Genomic DNA, 18,559 nt, shown 5'->3' on the forward strand with positions numbered 1-18,559 from the left:
TGGCTCCATCCCCCGTATTAAAGGAAGCACTGGTCTCACACTATCCCACAGGCCCCTGCCGCCTGGGCCTCTGGACCTCTACTATTCTCCAAGCCAGACTAAAGGACCCCACAGACCAACTTCCGGAAAAATGTTGCTTCAGCAGTGTCCCTACTGGTTAAAACACCACCATTTCCAACAAAGAAGCTGAGGTCTGGAAAGAAAGGGACAGAGCTGCTGGACAGAAGAAGGAATGGAGGGGCACTGCCTCTCCCATGTCTGAAAAGGGACGAACGATGACATTTGCACATCACCAAGCTCAGGAATTATTCATCGGCTCGCTGCTACCTTACAGGTTCTAGGAGAAGGTTATGTAGGAAAGATAAGAGGGGATGAGGCTCATCTCTACCCTCAGGACACCCCAGGGAGCCTCCCTTGTCACAAGGTACCAAGATCTCAAGGCCAACTTCAGTGTGGTCAGACCCTGGACTCAAGACCACATGAGCTACAACCTAGGCACTGCACACGGAGCAGGGACCTAGCAGAACAAGAAAAGGACATTTACTGAGTGCCAACAGCATGCCGAGTAGCATGAGATACACAAAGGTGACCCAGTCCTAAAAGTTTGCGGGGACCAAGTAGGATAAAAAAGGAGGAAAAGACAGGCAAGTCAGCAGAACTGTAGCACCCAGCAGGCTGGGGTAAGGGGAAGGGGCAGCTGCCTGAGCACGGGGGAGCTGGCACTGGGCCTGGGCCTCGAAATGTGAGTCTTATCCAGAAAACGGCAGGGATTGGGAGGACCTCAAGGGTCACATTGCATGTGACTTTCGGAGACTCAGCAGCTTCCAGTCAGTAAAAGCAGTGACTTGTTTGACTTACCTTAAAAACCCATGTCAATTTTTCACTAGAATCCTTGTTCTATTTTTAGCAGAAAAATGTCCTCCTATAAACTTCACGGAAGCCACACTGAGAGACGAGATTAAACACACTGATTTACAAGGCTCGGGCCAAGGCCACCTCTAGAGAGGTGCCCAGGGGTTGGGCGCTCAGACACACACAGAACCCGGACAGCCCAGAGCTGGGCACACTTCCACAAGCAGGAACGCACGCCAGCACTCTGGGGAAAACAGAACCTGCCAGTCACTCCAGGCCTACCTGTTGCTGGGCTGGCCTCCAAGAGGGCACGCACAACCAGAGTGGGCTTTAGAACGGACCCTCGTCATTCTGTGTCTCCCATGTGGCACAACTCTGAGCCCCAGGTCTGCTCAGGCATCACCGGGCTCTGAGGGTGGGACACTCAGCCCAGCAGCTGCCTTCACACTGGTCCCAGTGACGGGGGCCACAGTGTTCCCTCCCAGGAGGGACAAGCCACAGAGCCAACTTCCCAGGCCTGCCTCAAGGCCCACCTGCCTGGGCCTGGAGCTGCGGGTTCACAGGGGAACCTCAAAATGCCAAAGAACAAGTGCCCTTGAGTGACCCGCTGCACCAGCCCCTGCCAATGACAAGCCGGCCTGTCCGGCTTTGACTGATGAGCAGTTCCCCTGGAGTCATGTCAGCACGTGCCAGCTTAATTCTTCTTGGGGACCTGTTGTGATTGGATGACCTCATTAACAAACACGGCCGAGATGGCAGGGTAAGGACAGAACAGGCAGCAGCCTGTGGGAGCTGTGCCCTCATTGCTCAACTGCCAGAAGAAGATTTTGACCTCTGCAGGAAGTGCCAGGGCCCTATACCAATGCCCGCAGGTCCACAGGCTCTAACGTCCAGCTGCAGCCCAGTGGACGGCAGACTGGCTCTCACGTGAGAAACACTGTCAGAGCCTCGTATCCGAGCGTGAGCAGCCTGCTCCAGAGACGAGGAAGGCCGGCAAGGGTGGGCCGGGGACAGGTGCCCTCAGACATCGCTGCTGGCGAGCCACCAGACCGAGACTGACATGTGTGCCAGGCCAGGCCTCGACCCCCTCGGCACCTCACGTGCTTGTGCTGCTAATGTAGAAATAAAGAAAAACACGGAACACAGAAATACAAAAAACCCCAAAGTCAGGAATGTGCACAGCACAGAGAGGACCGTCTCGGTGACGTCTACACTAGTGACCGGGCCGTGACTGAGGCACAGCTGTCGGCAGGCTGCACTAATGTTACTCTGTTACTCCTCGAGTCTGCTTCAGCCCCAGGAGGAGACCCTGATGACGTACACTTGAGGTGGTCACACTCAGACAGCAGGGACGTGGGCCAAGACGTAACGGTGGCCAGCCCTGGCCGGTGTGGCTCAGTGGACTGAGTGCTGGCCTGCAAATCGAAATGACGCGGGTTCAGTTCCCAGTCAGGGCATGTGCCTTGGTGGCAGGCCAGTGTTTCTCTCAGAGGGCTGGGTTGGCAGCATAGCCTGAAGCATTTGCTCCTCGTTGCTATGACTTTGCCCTCAATCCCAAACCTTTCCTCAGTGGATTAACGGGAAAGCCAGCAGTGGTGAAATTCAAGTGGGGAATAGAGTGCACAGCCTGCCCGGTATCTGCTGATGCTGTGGACCTGCAGCTTGCAAACACAGAGGAGTACATAGCTGGGGCATTGTCGGGACACCTGGGGGAAGTTTAAATAACGTCTAATAATGTCTTTTAGAGCAGGGTGTTGGAGAAGAGGAAGAAGATGGGGAAATGAGAGAATAGCATCCTTTTATGGGGAATGTTTTAAATATACACTTCTAGACGATGAAAGTTTGCTTAAAACAAACAAACAAACAAACAAACAAACACTGGATGGGTGGCCAGACTCCCGGATCTCTCTTCCTCCCTCTTGCTGTCCTTTCCCCAATTCACATGACGAGCAAGTGCTCCACGTACAGAACGGTAAGTATGGGTTTCCCCTCCCTCCTCTTCCTTTCCCTTCTCTTCCCTCTCCTTTCCGGTTCCCCTTCTCTTTCTTTTTGGTACAAGAGCCACAATTAAGACGCATCCTCCACAAAACTGCATTCAGGACAAATCATTTCCCGCTATTGACCTTCCCCACTTCTCACTGGATTAGCATATGACCTACTTGTGAACGGCTGCCTTTACGTCTACCCTAAAGGCATGAAGAAGATAAATGCTTTCTCTCTTCTTTCCCCTCTCTCTCACTCTGAAATTAGTAAAAAATTTATTTTAAATGGAAAAGATAGGACTTCTGGCCAACATGGACACATAGGTGGAAATACTTGTACCTCCTAGCACAACCAAATTTAAGGACAACAAAGATTTAGAAACAAAAACACAACCAGAACAGACCGAAAACTGAACTGTACCGAAGTCCGACAACAATGAACCATTCATGCAGACCAGTAAGAGGGGCCCAGTCGGCAGCTGGCCGAGAGGGGTCTGGGCAGGAAAAGGAGGTGGCTGGCAGAACCGGGTGCGGGGAGGAAATGAGCAAACCCAGTGAGACCTGCAAGGAGGTTGGCTGACCATGGACACACATTTGCGCGCAGACAAACTAGGTAAAAAACAGGCAGTGAGACAGACTGTGCAACCCACGGCCCCAGCACTCAGAAATAAAGCCTAAAAGCACCGATTAAAAAAAACTTGTGGGAGTTGAGGTGCTGGGAGATGCTCCCAGTCTCACAAGAGAGTTCACTGGAGAGACCCACAGGGTCCTAAAATGTACACGAGCCCACCCACCCGGGAACCAGCACCAGAAGGGCCCAATTTGCTTGTGGGAAGCAGCACAGGAGACTGAAATCCAAGAGAGCACTGAACAAGGTCCATTGCTCCCTCTCTGACCCCGACCCCACATTCACCATCACAATCCAGCAACTGGGTTCACCCACCCTGGTGAACACTTAAGGCCCCGCCCCTCATACCTAACAGGGGCGAGCAGACCAAAACACTATGGCTCAAACAGAAGAACAGATCGAAGTGCCAGAGCCAATACTTCTAAGCGACCAAGAGATAACTACCTTATCAGATGCATATTTCAAAACACTGGTGATCAGGATGCTCACAGAACTAGTTGATTTTGGTCGCAAATTAGATGAAAAAAAGTGAAGGCTACACTAAGGGAAATGAAGCAAAATGGACAGGAAACCAATCGTCTTGGGAAGAAAACTGGGAATCAAATCAATGGAGGGGACCAGAAAGATGAAAGATACAACCAAACAGAAAAGAATGAATAAACAAGAATTCAAAAAAATGAGGAGAGGCTTAGGAACCTCCGAGACATCTTTAAACGTTCCAACATCCGAATTATAGGGGTACCGGGAGGGGAAGAGGAAGAGCAATAAGTGGAAAACTTATTTGAACAAATAATGAAGGAGAACTTCCCCAACCTGGCAAAGGAAATAGACTTCCAGGAAATCCAGGAAGCTCAGAGAGTCCCAAAGAAGTTGGACCCAAGAAAGAACACACCAAGGCACANCCATCATGAACCCAACAGGCCTTTCCCCTCTAAAACGCAAGCATCACAACACCCTGCCCCCTCCCTACTCTGGGGAAACTGTATTCTGCCTGTTGGGTTTTGTTGATTCAGATAGCGAGGATGCACATTGGTTCTCAATACTGAAAACAAATTTTGAGAGCCTGATGTCACACTGAAAAAGTAAAGAATGCTACCTGATTAAAGACGAATGCGCTACTGATACTCCATACTCATCCAAAACTTCAATTTCCACACCAGCACTTCCTCCCTGCTGATCTGCCCTTTGAACCTGCCTTCAAAACTACTGCACTCCACACCCCCTATGGCAGGCCAGCTGACATCAGAGGCAGGCGCAAGACAGGGGCCTAACCCCCACACCTGCTGGGGGAGTCACTTCTGCTTCAAGTGTCCTCAGCATCAGCTCCTTCCTCTAGTCAAAGTCCACTTGCACAGATGGCACCCCTGACAACGGGGTACAGAGGAGGGCCAGTGAAGGCTCTCCACACACCATCAGCTCAAAAGGATCAAGCCTTCCTGCCCCCTGTGCCCCAGCCTTTTTGGCAGTGCTTCCCAGGTCATCATGCACTTGCCCGACCTGCACTCAAACCTTGCATCAGGTGGCTCAGGAGACAAGGGCACAAACTCAAGGCAGACACATCCAAGAGATGGCTTTTTCTCCTCCCCAAACTGTGCTAAAGGAAACCTGGAGACACAGAGCTGCCTTAACGAGCTGCCCCAAGCCTCTTTTCAGGCCCCACATCCCTGCAGGCTGCTGCTGTGACCCCTCTTATGAAACTCACGTCTGCACAGGGGAACAAACCTACACTTCCACCTCTGATTAGCATGGGGACTTCACCTCACCAGCTCTGGACTCGGCTCAGTAACTGCTGCAGGGGCGTCACGGGGACAGGAATGCTTCATGCTATGTGAGGCCATATGAGAAAAAGCTACCTAACAGGGAGAGTGAAAGTCAGAACCCACTTCTTTCCAGGTTCTTTGCTTTCCTCACTACAGGGCTGCACAGATACAGCCAACACACAGCCACCCTAGAGTGGCGGGGAGCTATCCTGTCCAGCCGCCGATTTTACATTTAACAAAATTGCAGCGCAGTTCTTTTTCCAAAGGGAAGATTCCAGGCCTCACTCATTCACAATATCAGCCCTCAAATGAGAATGACCCAGGACCTCTTTCCAAACAGCTGCTTTCTGATAGGGTGAGACTGCAACAGGCTCCGGGGGTCACAGAGTTCAGCTATCTGCCCAAACAAGTACATGTGCGGTCCTTCCATGTGACGATGTCCCTCCGGCCTCAGCACTGTCAGGACATTCAGGCACAATCCCCGGGAAAGACCTCCTGGGCAGTGGCCCCGAGGACTTCCTTAGACTGAGTGCTGCACTGAGGTGCCCAGCAGACCCTCCCCCTGGCACTCCTCACCTGAGGGGCAGGGTGGCACCTGGGCCTCTGCCATTGCTCAGTTTCCACATCTGTCAAATGGGAATGAAACCCACCTCCAACACTGCTGGCAGAAGCCAAGCCACACGTGTGAGCTCTCCAGCCAAGTGCCTGCCTTAAAGGAAGTGCTCAATCAGTAGTACTACAGCATCGGGCCCACCTTCCTCTAAGCTGGGCTAGGCCATTTTCAGACTTCACAACTGCTAGTGATCCCCCTATTGGCTGTACACACTTCAAGAAATGGGAAAATTAATCATTGGACAGGGCATCCTCATACAGTGACACCTGAAAATTCCAGACCTGAACAGGAAACTCACTTGAACCATGCAACTCTACCTGTCCTCACGTGAAAAATCCAAGACTGGGGGCATCTCTGCCAGTACAGGTGGCAAACACGGCATACCCTCACACACATATGTGCATGTGATGGAACCCAGCTCCAGACACAAAAACCTCCTTCGTCTCACTTCCTGACAGGAGATCTACCCTTTATTCTGTAATCCATTTCTTCCCATCAGATTCCAGCATTTTTTGCACTAAAAAGCTGACCTATGGAAAGAATACTCCACACAAGAATACTCACATGGAACTACCAAAACTCTGAGAAAATGCACTCCGTTCCCCTTCCGATGGATGCCATCAAAGTGCACACGCTGCACTGCAACAGCATCATTGTGCAAAAGTTTATTTTACAAACGTCAGGAATTATCCTCGGCCTCAGCCTCCTAGCATCCGAAACTGAGTTTTCGCATTTTAGCTCAGGCGCCACAGGTAGCAATGTTCCAAGACATCCCTCCTGCCTTTCACCATTTTGCTCAACAGAACAGGTCCTCCTGCTCTTAGACTTTGGATTATCACCCAGCTCTACAAAGTCAAGTGTTCTTAACATGAAGTCCTCGGATGGGCTGCAGAAGTTCAAGAGCTTCCTGAATTACAAAACTCCACGCAGCTGTGTGCTGTTCTTACGGGAGGACGCACGCCTTCCATCACATTCTCAAAGAAGCTCATAACCGCCCCCCCAAAAAGAGAAGGAAGGGGTCAAGTACATTCATGGGTCTTCCTTCCTTTAAGGGATTTGCTTTTTGAACCAAACTTGGCAAGCTGTCTAGACATCCTTCCAACACCCACCTCACATGCGCACACAAGATATATACATCTCTAATTTGTCTTCCCAAGAGTTCAGAATTTAGCGGAGTAAAAAACCAAAACAAAACAAAAAAACAAAAACCATAAAAACACGAGGGATTCTTTTAGCAACAGAGGGAAAACATTGAAACACTAGCGATACTTTCAGCAAAAATTTTAACCCAGCAAGCCTTTGCTTCCCCCGGCCCCCAAATCCCTCCTCCCTGTCACTGTCCCTCCCCCCACTCACCCCCTACCCCCGCAGCAGCTTCCAGCCCAGCCTCCCAGGAGCTTCCCATAACACCTGTGCCTGTGCCAGAGAAGGGATTCAGGGCAGGAAAGCACCCGCGAGGCAGGCAAGGCAAGGAGTGTCAGACTCCAAGCTAACCAGGAATTTGGAAGGCCCGGGGCACCTGGTGCTTTGAGCAAGAAGTCGCACCTCCCGCTTCTGCTGCGGACAGAGGCACCGGGACCCCGTTTCCAAGGCGAAGGCTCGCAGCAGCTCCTCCAGCTCCTCCAGCTCCTCCGCACACAGAACCAAAGGTAACCCCGGAGGCCGGGCTCCAGGCCGCGCCGAAAACAAACTTTCCAAACACTTCCACCGCGACGGGCCGGTGACAACTCCCCGGCTTCCCCCGCCCTCAGCGCGCCTGTCAGGGCCCCAGCTGGCCCGGCGCACGCCGCACCCGGACCCGGCTCCCCTCGGTGGCTGAGCGGCGTCCCCACAGTGCCCACGGTCCTCCGCCCTCCTGCCGGGCCCCAGATGAGACGCCGCCCGGCCCGCCTCGCCTCGCCGGACCCCGGCGGCCACCACGCTCAGAGAGGTGACAGGCCAGTGCGCCTGGGCTGCCGCGACCGCACTCACCAGCTGACTGGTGGTCCTGGCCATGGACCCAGCGTGCGCTCCGCACCTCCTCAGCGTCCTCCTGCCCGCGGCGAAGTTCCAGCAATGGCCGCCCTCATCCTGCGCCCGCCCCGCCGCTCACAGCCCCCCAGCACCGCCCCGCTCTCGCGCGACGCTGGGCGGGACTTCCGTTGGGCCGCCGCAGCCACGGGCACCCATTGGTGGTGCCGGCTCGTCGCGTCCACCGCCGCAGCCCTAGTTGGCCGGGTCGACACCTCCCAGCCGCATTTCCGGGTTGAGGCCCAGCGGGCTGGAGCCGCTGGCCCGCCTGGGGGTGGGGGGGCGCGACCCAGTGGGAGCCAATCCGAGGGCCGCTGGGCGGGACGGGCTGTGGAGGAGGCGAGCTGTCACCCAGGCTCTCAGGCGCGGGGCGGGGCGGGGCGGGAAGGAGGTTCGCAGGGGCCCGGGCCGGGGCCGGGGCCGGCGCCGGGGCCGGGCCGGCCGGCCAAGGTCATACCCGATTAACAGGCAAGGCTGGGCTCCAACCCACCTCTTGGACTCAGAAGCTGGGGCTCTGCGTCAACACCGGAAAGCGAACCTTTACTAGTTTCAAAACTAAGAAGTATTTGCTGTAGGATATTTAGGCTCTCAAGTCCTATTGATAAGGCAGAAAACAAGCCTCATCTCATCTCTCCTAATAGTCCCAGAAACACTTTCAGAACTGGTTTGCTCATATTTTTTTTGTGGTTGATGATATTGAATTTTTTTGAGGTTGTTATCGTGCATAATGATGCCATTGTTGGCTTTTTAAATTGTGCTAAAATGCAGTTAAAAATTACCACATTAACCACTTTCGTGAACGCTTCAGTGGCATTAAGTACATTCACATTGTGGGGCTAAGATGATGTCTTAAAACTAGAGTCATCTTTGTTACCTGGAGTAAAATAATTTTTTTCTATTTCCAAAAGTCTATGTATTTTTTTTTAAATAACACTTTAGGGAATAGAGCAGTAACTATGAAATAACTGAGCCCTTCATTCACACTGGCCAGAATCAATTGTTGGATAGCAGTAATAGCCCCGCTAACATTTACTCAGCAGCACTTACTCTTGGTAAAGAAGTTTCATGTCTGATCTCATTTACTCTACATAAGCATGTAGTTATCTTGCCCAGCTTTTCAGATGAGGAAGCTGAGGCGTAGTGCAGCTCTGTGACTTGCCCTTGTTCTCCTAGTGCCAGAAGCAGGATCTTGATACTCACTTGCCAGAGGCTGTCCTTGGACCACTGTGTGTTTGACTGTCCCAACTTCTAGTCCTCCGTAATTACTTATGTTTAAGAACAATAAAAGTGCCCTGGTTGTTGTGGCTCAGTGGATTGAGCACTGGCCTTCAAACCAAAGGGTGGCCAGTTCAATTTCCAGTCTGAGCACATGCCTGAGTTGCAGGCTAGGTCCCCAGTAGGGGGTGCTCGAGAGGCAACTGTACATTGATATTTCTCTTCTTTTCCTCCCTCTCTTCCCCTCTCTAAAAATACATAAATAAAATCTTTTTAAAAAGTAAAAAATAAAAGGCAGGGATAACCCCTGTCCCCCAGAAGGGCTCCTGCTGCTTTGATACTCACCTTTTCACTTAACAATGTATCATCCAGGAGAACTCTACTGGACGAAGCCCAGAGCTTATAGATCCATGTCTTGATAAAGCTCCATCCTACCTTACAGTGAAGTGGTTGCCAGCCTTTTCCCCCATGAACAAGGCCTTGCACTTAAATCCAGGCATACCCTTATTTATTTCCTTAGTATAACTTCTTAGCAGATGAAACTGCTGGGTCAAAGGGCAGGCATTCCTCTCAGGACTTTTGATACATGCTGCTAATTGCCCACTGCCAGCCCCTCTCCAGATGCTCTCACTCTCGGTGGACACAAAGACAAGGTCAAGGTAAATGCCAGTCCTTGCCGCCATACCAAGCCACACCCAACATTTGGGAACATTGGGTACATTAAGCGACATCAATAACCCCTACTTCCCTACTGTGGAATGTGTATCTCATAAGCAGCTTTGCTCAGAAACCTACTGAAGGTTGTGCTGGTCTAAATGAGCCAGTAAGCCAAGACAGTAGGCATGAGATCCAGGAAGCAGGAAGGAGAACTCACAGGAGGATGATGACGACAGGAGTCTCGGGTTTTGTCTGTTCAACAAATACGTGCTGAGTGTCCCCACCATGCCAAGCACTGTGATAGATATCAGCTATTCGTTGGTGACAAAACACAACAATCTCTGCCCTTGTGGGACTCCAATACCACTGGCTTGTGGTTCAGGGTGGGGGTGGAGACAGCAAGCATAATAAACAAATCTTATGGGATGTTAGAAGGTAGTAAGTGCTGTGGGAGAGAAAGAAAATCAGCGAAGGGAGGACTCAAGAGTGTGCAGGGAGTTGGTACAATTTTGCACAGTTAGTGAGGAGAAATCCTGGGTAAGAATGGGGAACGCACACACTCAAGGGCCTCAGAAAAATACTGAAAGTGATAGATTCTCTAGTGGGTTTCGCCACATAAAGGGTTTTAAATTAACTTATGGAATGGTTTTAGAGAGAGAGTGGAGAGAAGAGAGAGGGAGAGTGAGAAACACCCATTGATGCCTTCATTAGTTGATTCCTGTGTGTGCCCTGACTGGCAAGGTCTCTTGTTCAGTTCCCAGGGAGGCCACATGCCTGGGTTGCAGAGAGATGAGGAAAACCTCAGAAAAACAGCCATACTGGAGAATAAGCGTAAACACAGTTTCCTAGGCATCTCAACTCATCTCATCTCAGCTGTCAGATATTTACTCAAAGTATAGATGCACTGATTCAACCAGTAATTATCACACTCCCCCTTCATAGGACCTGGAGATGAAGGAAAGTAGGAGTCAGTTGACTGCTCACCACTTTTTCCAGAAAGGCAATAGATAGTGACTATAAGTGATGAATCAATACATAAAATATCTCAATTAAAAGATATTATTTAGGAATGCTGGCCAAGATGGAGGCATACATAGGCACACCGTGCCTCCTTGCACAACCAAAAGGACAACAACAAATTTAAAAACAAAAATCAACCAGAACTGACAGAAAATCAAACTGTAATGAAGTCCACCAACCAAAGAGTTAAAGAAGAAAAATTTGTCCAGACCAGTAAGAGGGGCAGAGACAGTCATGCTGGAGAGCACTACGGTCAAAGCAACGGCAGGAAGACCGGGCAGGCAAGGCAGTGGGTGGCGGACCAGGCGAGGTAGTAGATTGGGGCCTGGGCAGTCCCACACTCTTGTGCAGATAAACTGAGAGGAACAACAGAGGATAGAGATAGACTGAGTAACCCAGGGTTTCAGGTCAGGGAAATAAAGCCTCAAACCTGTGATTGAAAACACCTGTGGGGGTTGAGGCAGCCGGAGAAACTCCTAGTCTCTTAAGAGAGTTCATTGGAGAGACCCACAGGGCCCGAGAACGCGCACAAACCCACCCACCTGGGAATCAGCTCCAGAAGGGCCCAATTTGATTGTGGGTAGCGTGGGAAGTGACTGAAAACTGGCAGGGAGCAGAGCAAGCAGCACTGTTGCCTCCTGAATCTCTCCCCCACATACAGCATCATAACAGTGATGAGGGTTGCCCCACCCTGGTGAACTCCTAAGGCTCCGTGCCCCTTTTACTTAACAGGGGTGCCAAGAAGAAAAAATGGCCCAAATGAAGGAACAGATCAAAGCTCCAGAAAAGATACAACTAAGCAATGGAGACATAGCCAACCTATCAGATGAACAATTCAAAACGCTGGTAATCAGGATACTCACCAAATTGGTTGAATGTGGTTGCCAATCAGAGGAAAAAATGAAGGCTATGCTAACTGAAATAAAGGAAAATGTACAGGAAATCAACATTGATGGGAAAGAAATCAGGACTCAACTCAATGGTTTAAACTGGAAGGAAGAAAGAAATGTTCAACCAGAATAGAATTAAGAAACAAGAATTCAAAATAATGAGGAGAGGCTTAGGAACCTCCCAGACATCTTTAAATGTTCCAACATCTGAATTATAGGGGTGCCAGAAGGAGAAGAGGAAGAGGAAGAAATTGAAAGCTTATTCGAAAACCTAATAAAGGAGAACTTCCCCAATCTGGCAAAGGAAATAGACTTCCAGAAAGTCCAGGAAGCTCAGAGAATCCCAAAGAAGGTGGAACCAAAGAGGAACACGCCAAGGCATATCATAATTACATTATCCAAGATTAAACGAAGGAGAGAATCCTAGAAGCAGAAAGAGAAAAGGAGACAGTTACCTACAAAGGAGTTCCCATCAGACTATCAGCGGGTTTCTCAAAAGAGACCTTCCAGGCAAGAAGGGGCTGGAAAGAAGTATTCCAGGTCATGGAAGGCAAGGACCTACATCCAAGATTACCCTATCCAGCAAAGCTATCATTTAACATGGAAGGGCAGATACAATACTTCTCAGATAAGGTCAAGTTAAAGAAGTTCATCATCACCAAGCCCTTTTTATATGAAAGGTTAAAGGGACTTATCTGAAAAAAAGAAGACAAAAATATGAACAGTAAAATGACAACAAATGCACAGTTATTAACAACCACACCTAAAACAAAAACAAAAATGAACTAACCCCCCAAAACTAGAACAGGAACAGAATCACAGAAATGGAGATCACCTGGAGGGTTATCAGTGGGGGAGTGGGAGGAGGAGGGAGGGGGAAAAGGTACAAGAGAACAAGTAGGTAGAAAATAGACAGGGGGAGGTTAAGAATAGTATAGGAAATGTAGAAGCCAAAGAACTTATGTGTGTGACCCGTGGACATGAACTAAAGGGGGGAATGAGTGTGGAAGGGGGTGTGTAGGGCAGAGGGGAATTAAGAGTGGGAAATGGGACAACTGTAATAGTATAATCAGTAAAATATATTTTAAAAGATATTATTTAGGAAGATGGACATAATCACAAGAAGAACATTCAAACCTGTAGTAAGTAGAATATCAGTATGGAGACTGAGGCAAGGCTTCTGTTTCTCATTACAAGCATTTTTAGAACCACTTGGCCTCTGTATCATTGATGGAAATAAAGAGTAATAAAATGCGTGCTTGCTTCGGCAGCACATACACCAAAATGGAAACGATACGAAGAAGATTAGCATGGCCCCTGTGCAAGGGTGATAGGCAAATTGGTGAAGCATTCCATATTTAAAAAATTAATAAAATGAGCCTGTCTTCTTCATGGAAATTCTAAGAAGCTCTCAATCATGAAGGTAAAGCTGGGTGTGGATATTTGCAATGGCATGGCTTTAATGTGACATAAAAAGTGAAGAGGAAACATCCATAATTCTTATCAACCTGCTGCCCTACTAGGAATGATAAGTGTTGGTACATCCAGGCTGGAAAATTCTATGTAGTTCCTGAAAAGAACAGGGCAAAGCTCTGAAGGCAAAGCAACAAGTTGCAGAATATGAACTGGAGTCTTTTAACTCTTTTTAAAGTCAGAGCCTATTATATCAAAGCATGGCCATGAAGTTCTTGAGTAACTCAGAGTAGAGGAAGGGGAGAAAGAACACAGTGAACACTAGAGCCTAGTGGGGCAGCAGGTGGAGCCCACCTCAGGGCCCGCCCCTCAGGGAAGGGGTGAGGGGAGGGGTGATGTGGTCCTGAGAAAGGTGACTGAGCAGAGAGCATGAGCAGGGCAAGCGTGGCAGCTGAGAGAGGATGGCAGGACAGTTCTCAGTTCTTGTGCAGCCTGAGTGGCAACCAGGCCAGTCCAATCCTCAGTCCTGGTGAGAGGCAGGGTATCCCCTCTGTGGGTTGGCTCTGACTGCTCCTCCCAGGACAGTGGGCAGGAAGGGAGGTGGACTCACCTGGCCCAACAGAGTTTGTAGGCATCCTGTCTGGAGGAAGGGGAGGGACAGCCCCCAGCTTTTCTCTGTTGCTTCCTTGCCCAGAGCCTCTGTTTGTGGTGAAGAGTGACCTCGGGCCAAGAGTGCAATGGCTTGGTCTGAGATTGGCAGGTCAAGTTCCACCCAGGGAGGGGCAAGAGAATGACCATAATCACCCTGGGAGTGGGCTGGAAGTTTGCTGTAGATACATGGCCCATCAGCGTACTCACTGCAAACCAGATTTCGTGCTTGCATCAGTCCTGTGCTATTTTGTTTCTTACTCATTCCCATAACCCTCATAGCACAAGGGAGGAAACAGAAACTGGCCTAATGTCACCCAGCCAGTGTATTAATTACCTAACATGTGGATCAAGTTACCCCAAAACTTAAAGATATAAAACAGCAAATATTTATTATTTCATGGTTTCTGATGATCAGGAATCCAGGAGCATCTTGAGTGGTTCTGGCTCAGGGTCTTTCATGATGTTGTAGTCAAGATGTTTGCCAGGGCTGAGTCATTTAAAAGCCTGACTGGGTCCCTGGCTGGTGTAGCTCGGTGGATTGAGCGCGGGCCCTCGGACCGCAGGATCATGGTTCGATTCCCGGTCGGGGCGCATGCCTGGGTTGCGGGCCAGTTCTCAGCAGGGGACTCATGGGAGGCAGCCATACGTTGATGTTTCTCTCCTTCTCTCCTTCCCTTCCCCTCCAAGGATAAATAAATAAAATATTAAAAAAAATAAAAATAAAAAAAATAAAAGCCTGACTGGGGCCAGAGGATCCACTTCAGAGATTGCCCATTCACTCACCTATTGGTAGAAGCCTTAATTCCTCACCAGTGGGAAACTCTTTACAGGACTACCTGGGTGTCTTCATACCATGACAGCTGGCTATCCCCAGAGTGAATGTTTCGAGAGAAAGTGTGCACTTGAGATGGAAACTGCAGTGACATTTATAACCTAAGCTCAGAAGTCACACATCATCACTTCTGCCACATTCTAGGCATCACAGAGAACAGCATTAATTTTTTTGTTCTGATTTTGTTGTAAATGATTTTGAGAGAGAAAGAGAGAAACATCAACTTTTTGTTTCACTTATTTATGCAATTCCTTGGCTAGGTCTTGTATGTGACCTGACCAGAGATTGAACCTGCGACCTTGGTATATCGGGATGATGCTCCAACCAACTAAGCAATCTGCTGGGGCAGCATTAACATTTTTACCACGCCCTTTCCAACGTGGGCATAGCTACTTCTGTAGACCTCAGCTTCCGGTGCTTGGGCTTCTTTCTCCCTCCTGCTCTAAGGGGTGGTACAGTGCTTGCCTTAACCTGCCCTACTGCTGAATGCTTTGAGGGTGGTGACTGTTCTCTGGGTGGGGTTCTTCCTGGGGGAGGGAGGATAGAGTTTACAAGTACCTCTCAAATGGGAACTGTCCTGTTTATCATAGGGCAGTTCAGCATCCCTGCCTCTGTGCGCTAGATGACAGTAATACTTTCTCTCTTCCCTGGTAATGGGAACCCACAATGTCTCCCAAGAGTTCCTTGGGAGGGTGGGGGGCAGAGGGCAGAATCACTCCAGTTGAAAACCACTGGCATAGAATATGCATCAGGAACCCCAAACTTCCTATGCCTGGAAGCTCACGGTGGTGGGCTTCCTCCTATCAGATTGTACTTTAGCGACACCCTGGCAGGTCTCAGGACAAATCCCACGTTGGGGCAGCCACAGGACAGCCCATTGCCTGTTCCCAGGTTCATTGCTCATGGACTGGACCCATGAGCTTTGGTAGCACATCTGTCTGACCAGGTGTTTGGGTGCTGGGCTGGTGCAGTGTCAAACTTGACGTCCTCTACATTCACATGCATGGACGCTAAGTAGCACATCTGACATTTAAATTCTGCAGAGAGAAGGCAGCTCTGCAGCGCCATGTCTGTGGCCATTGTTTTTTTCCCCTGTTTTTATTTTTATTTTCCTAATTCCAAAGAGAGAAAGCAAAAAAGAAAGAGAGCAGAGACATCAATTGATGGGTTGCCTCTTCTACGTGCACCAACTGGGAATAGATCTCACAACCTAGGCATGTGCCCTGACCAGGAATTGAACCTGTGATTTTTTGGTCTAGAGGGTGATGATGCTCCAACCAAATGAACCACACCAGCTAGGGCTGTGGCTGTTGACTTCCCAGACCACCCAAATTTGGTTTCATTCTTACTTTCTCCACTTCAGTTTGGGACCCATCAATTCCAAAATGAAACATGCACAAGAGGTTTTTCTAGGTACTGTGCTTGGTGCCACTTGCCTCTGCCAGAGATTGTGGCTGAATTGTAGAGTCAGGTCTCCTGCCCTCCTCTGATAACCCCTCCCTTGGCTGGTCAGTCCATGGCCTGAAGGTGCTCTCTGCCCAGACAGCAGAGGGTGCAACCGCTGGGAGAGTTTGGTGATGGTACTGTTCTTGGAGATGCTGCCATATGCGTGTTTCCATATTGTTTCTTTTCCTATCCAAATCTAATCTGAACCGATGGTGACCTAAGTGGGTGTGGCCCTGGCCTCTTGGGCAGCCTGCCTGCAGAGTGCTTACAGCCAGGACCAGGGATCATTCCGAGAGCCTCTGGAGGGGCACAGGCAGGGTTGTCGATCAGGTTGCATGTGGATAACTGGTCTGGGGCAGAAGGGGTCCAGCAAAGAGGGAGTTTCTCTCAGGCTCTGATGGCTGTGGTGTGCCGCTGAACAAGCCTATGTGTATGCCTGAATTTTTCCCATTATGCATTTCTTTAGTTTGAGGAAACACCAAATTTGATGTGCAGGCAAAGCTTTTTTACAGAAGGAAAACCTTTTTCAGTTGTGTGACCAACCCTCATCTAACTCATCTGGCTGAATGACTATAAATTTTCACCTGTCATTTTACAGGTGAAAAGCCTCTATTACCATTCTAAGTTTGATTGGATGTTGACAAAACCAAATTTTGCAGTATTTAGAGCTGCCGTACCTGTTCCTGATCATGAAATTGGATGAGTCGATAGGATGGTAGCTAGCTACCATCAGCTACTTTCAGGTTGGTGGCAGTTAGAACACATGTAATATTTTCTACCTGGTCTGTAGCTGTAACTGTGATGTACAGGCAAAACAAAAATTAAAAAAAAAAATCTTATGAAAAACAGCCCTGGCTGGTGTGGCTCAGTAGACGGAGTGCCGGCCTATCAACCAAAGGGTTGCTGGTTCAATTCCCAGTCAAGAGCACCTGCCTGGGTTGCCCACCACCTCTCTAGCAGAGAGTGCAGGGACAACCACACATTGATGTTTCTCTCCTTTCTTTCTCTTCCCCTTCCTCTTTCTCTAAAATTAAATAAGATCTTTTAAAAAAAACTTATGGAAACAAATAATGCAATGATATTAGGATATGCACTTTTGTGTTTTTATTCTTATATAAGGTTATGTTGGCCTGTGTTATTTAAAGTCTAATATATGAATTGTTTGGATTGAATTCATTATGTTGGGGGCCAGATTGTTGTGTGTATTGATGTACAGCCTTGAGTGTGAATAATTATTGTAATCTATATTTTACAACTTTTTCTGACTTTATCATATAAATATTCTATCTGGTCAAGATTTAATCATATCATAATTTAATGAATCTCTCTTCAAATATTTATGCTTTAGCTATAGTTGCCAGATGATGAATTTTACACGTATGTGCGGTAGTCTTAAAATAAAAAAGCATGTGGAGTGTAGACGCTGGCTGGTGTACCTCTTCCTTTGGTCACAGTAGGTCTTGGTCGCGCCCTGGATATTCGCGATAGCCCGGGGAAGGCTAATGAGACCCTCTGTAGCCCCGTGCCCCCTGCCGGGTTTGGCTAACGCACTCCCCCTTGGGCACACCGGACTCCGGCCGGTAGGGGGCACTATCCCCCGCAATTCCGGACCGGAATTTTCGCCTCCCGCGTGACTCTGGGGCGGGAGCTTTACTTAAGCGGACCCGTGGGCGGGACTGAGCTGAGAGGAACATATTAAAAGACGGACGCTTCCGGCCAAGAAGAGCTGTGGCTGGGCTTGCTGGGATCATGGCGGAGAATCACTGCGAGCTTCTGCAGCCGGCCCCAGGCAGTTTTGGGGTGGGGTTGGGGGGCAGCCTGTGCCGGCGCTGCAGCGCGGGGCTCGGCGCCTTGTCCCAGCGACCCGGAAACGTGTCCAAGTGGGTCCGGCTCAACGTCGGCGGCACGTACTTTCTCACCACCCGGCAGACGCTGTGCCGGGATCCGAAATCTTTCCTGTACCGTTTGTGCCAGGCCGACCCCGACCTGGACTCAGATAAGGTGAGGGCTGCGCAGGCCGGCCAGGAGGGGCCAGGTCGCCCTGGACTGCGGCCCGCCTACCCCCGCTGCCTCATGCTGAGGAGACGCGTTCCGCGCTCCGAACCCCGCACTCCCCGTGTCACCTGCTGACCCGAGTCTCCAAACTCCCTGCCCTGGGCGGGGGAAAGAGGACGGCGCTCTAGCGCCTACTACTCTCAAGGATCCCTAGTCACTCCACGTCGCGTCTCTTTCTAGCAGTCTCTTTCTAGCTCTCACTGCTCGTCGGTGGAGGTTTCCTACATCCTGGACTTTGCTGTGAATCTATACTCTCTTTTCTTCCCTAGATTCTTTTGCCCTTGGTGTGTGAACACCTTTTTCTCCGTTCCAGTGTACCTATTGGTTTTGGAATCAGAGGACGCTTGGGTTCTTTCCACATTCCAGACGTTTGAATTAATGTTGGGGGTGGGGGCGGCGGTAACACGGTGGCCTGCCTTTCCCAGTAACCTGCTGTTAGAGAATTGGTGCCCCATAGTTTTTAGCCACAACACTCACCCCATTCGGCACTCTAAGAAGGTGCTGTCCATAGAATATTTCAAAGGGAACGTTGCTC

At 49.7% G+C, this 18,559-nt stretch overlaps 1 protein-coding gene and 1 non-coding gene across 2 annotated transcripts; both read left to right on the forward strand.

Moving 5' to 3' along the window:
- The first annotated feature begins 1,604 nt into the window (after positions 1-1,604).
- On the forward strand, positions 1,605-3,093 carry LOC118985122 (small nuclear ribonucleoprotein F-like). Its single transcript, XM_037043455.1, is given in 4 exon segments — positions 1,605-1,612; positions 1,725-1,779; positions 2,364-2,592; positions 2,595-3,093. Coding segments are annotated over 4 exon segments (342 nt in total). The 3' UTR covers positions 2,645-3,093.
- A 9,789-nt stretch (positions 3,094-12,882) lies between these two features.
- LOC118985128 (U6 spliceosomal RNA) lies at positions 12,883-12,989 on the forward strand. The gene has a single exon (XR_005066062.1). It is a non-coding gene; the product is annotated as a U6 spliceosomal RNA (small nuclear RNA).
- The last annotated feature ends 5,570 nt before the right edge of the window (positions 12,990-18,559 follow it).

The sequence above is a fragment of the Sturnira hondurensis genome, unplaced genomic scaffold, assembly GCF_014824575.4.
Source record: "Sturnira hondurensis isolate 20B ecotype Veracruz unplaced genomic scaffold, ASM1482457v3 Scaffold0004089, whole genome shotgun sequence".
Taxonomy (NCBI): domain Eukaryota; kingdom Metazoa; phylum Chordata; class Mammalia; order Chiroptera; family Phyllostomidae; genus Sturnira; species Sturnira hondurensis.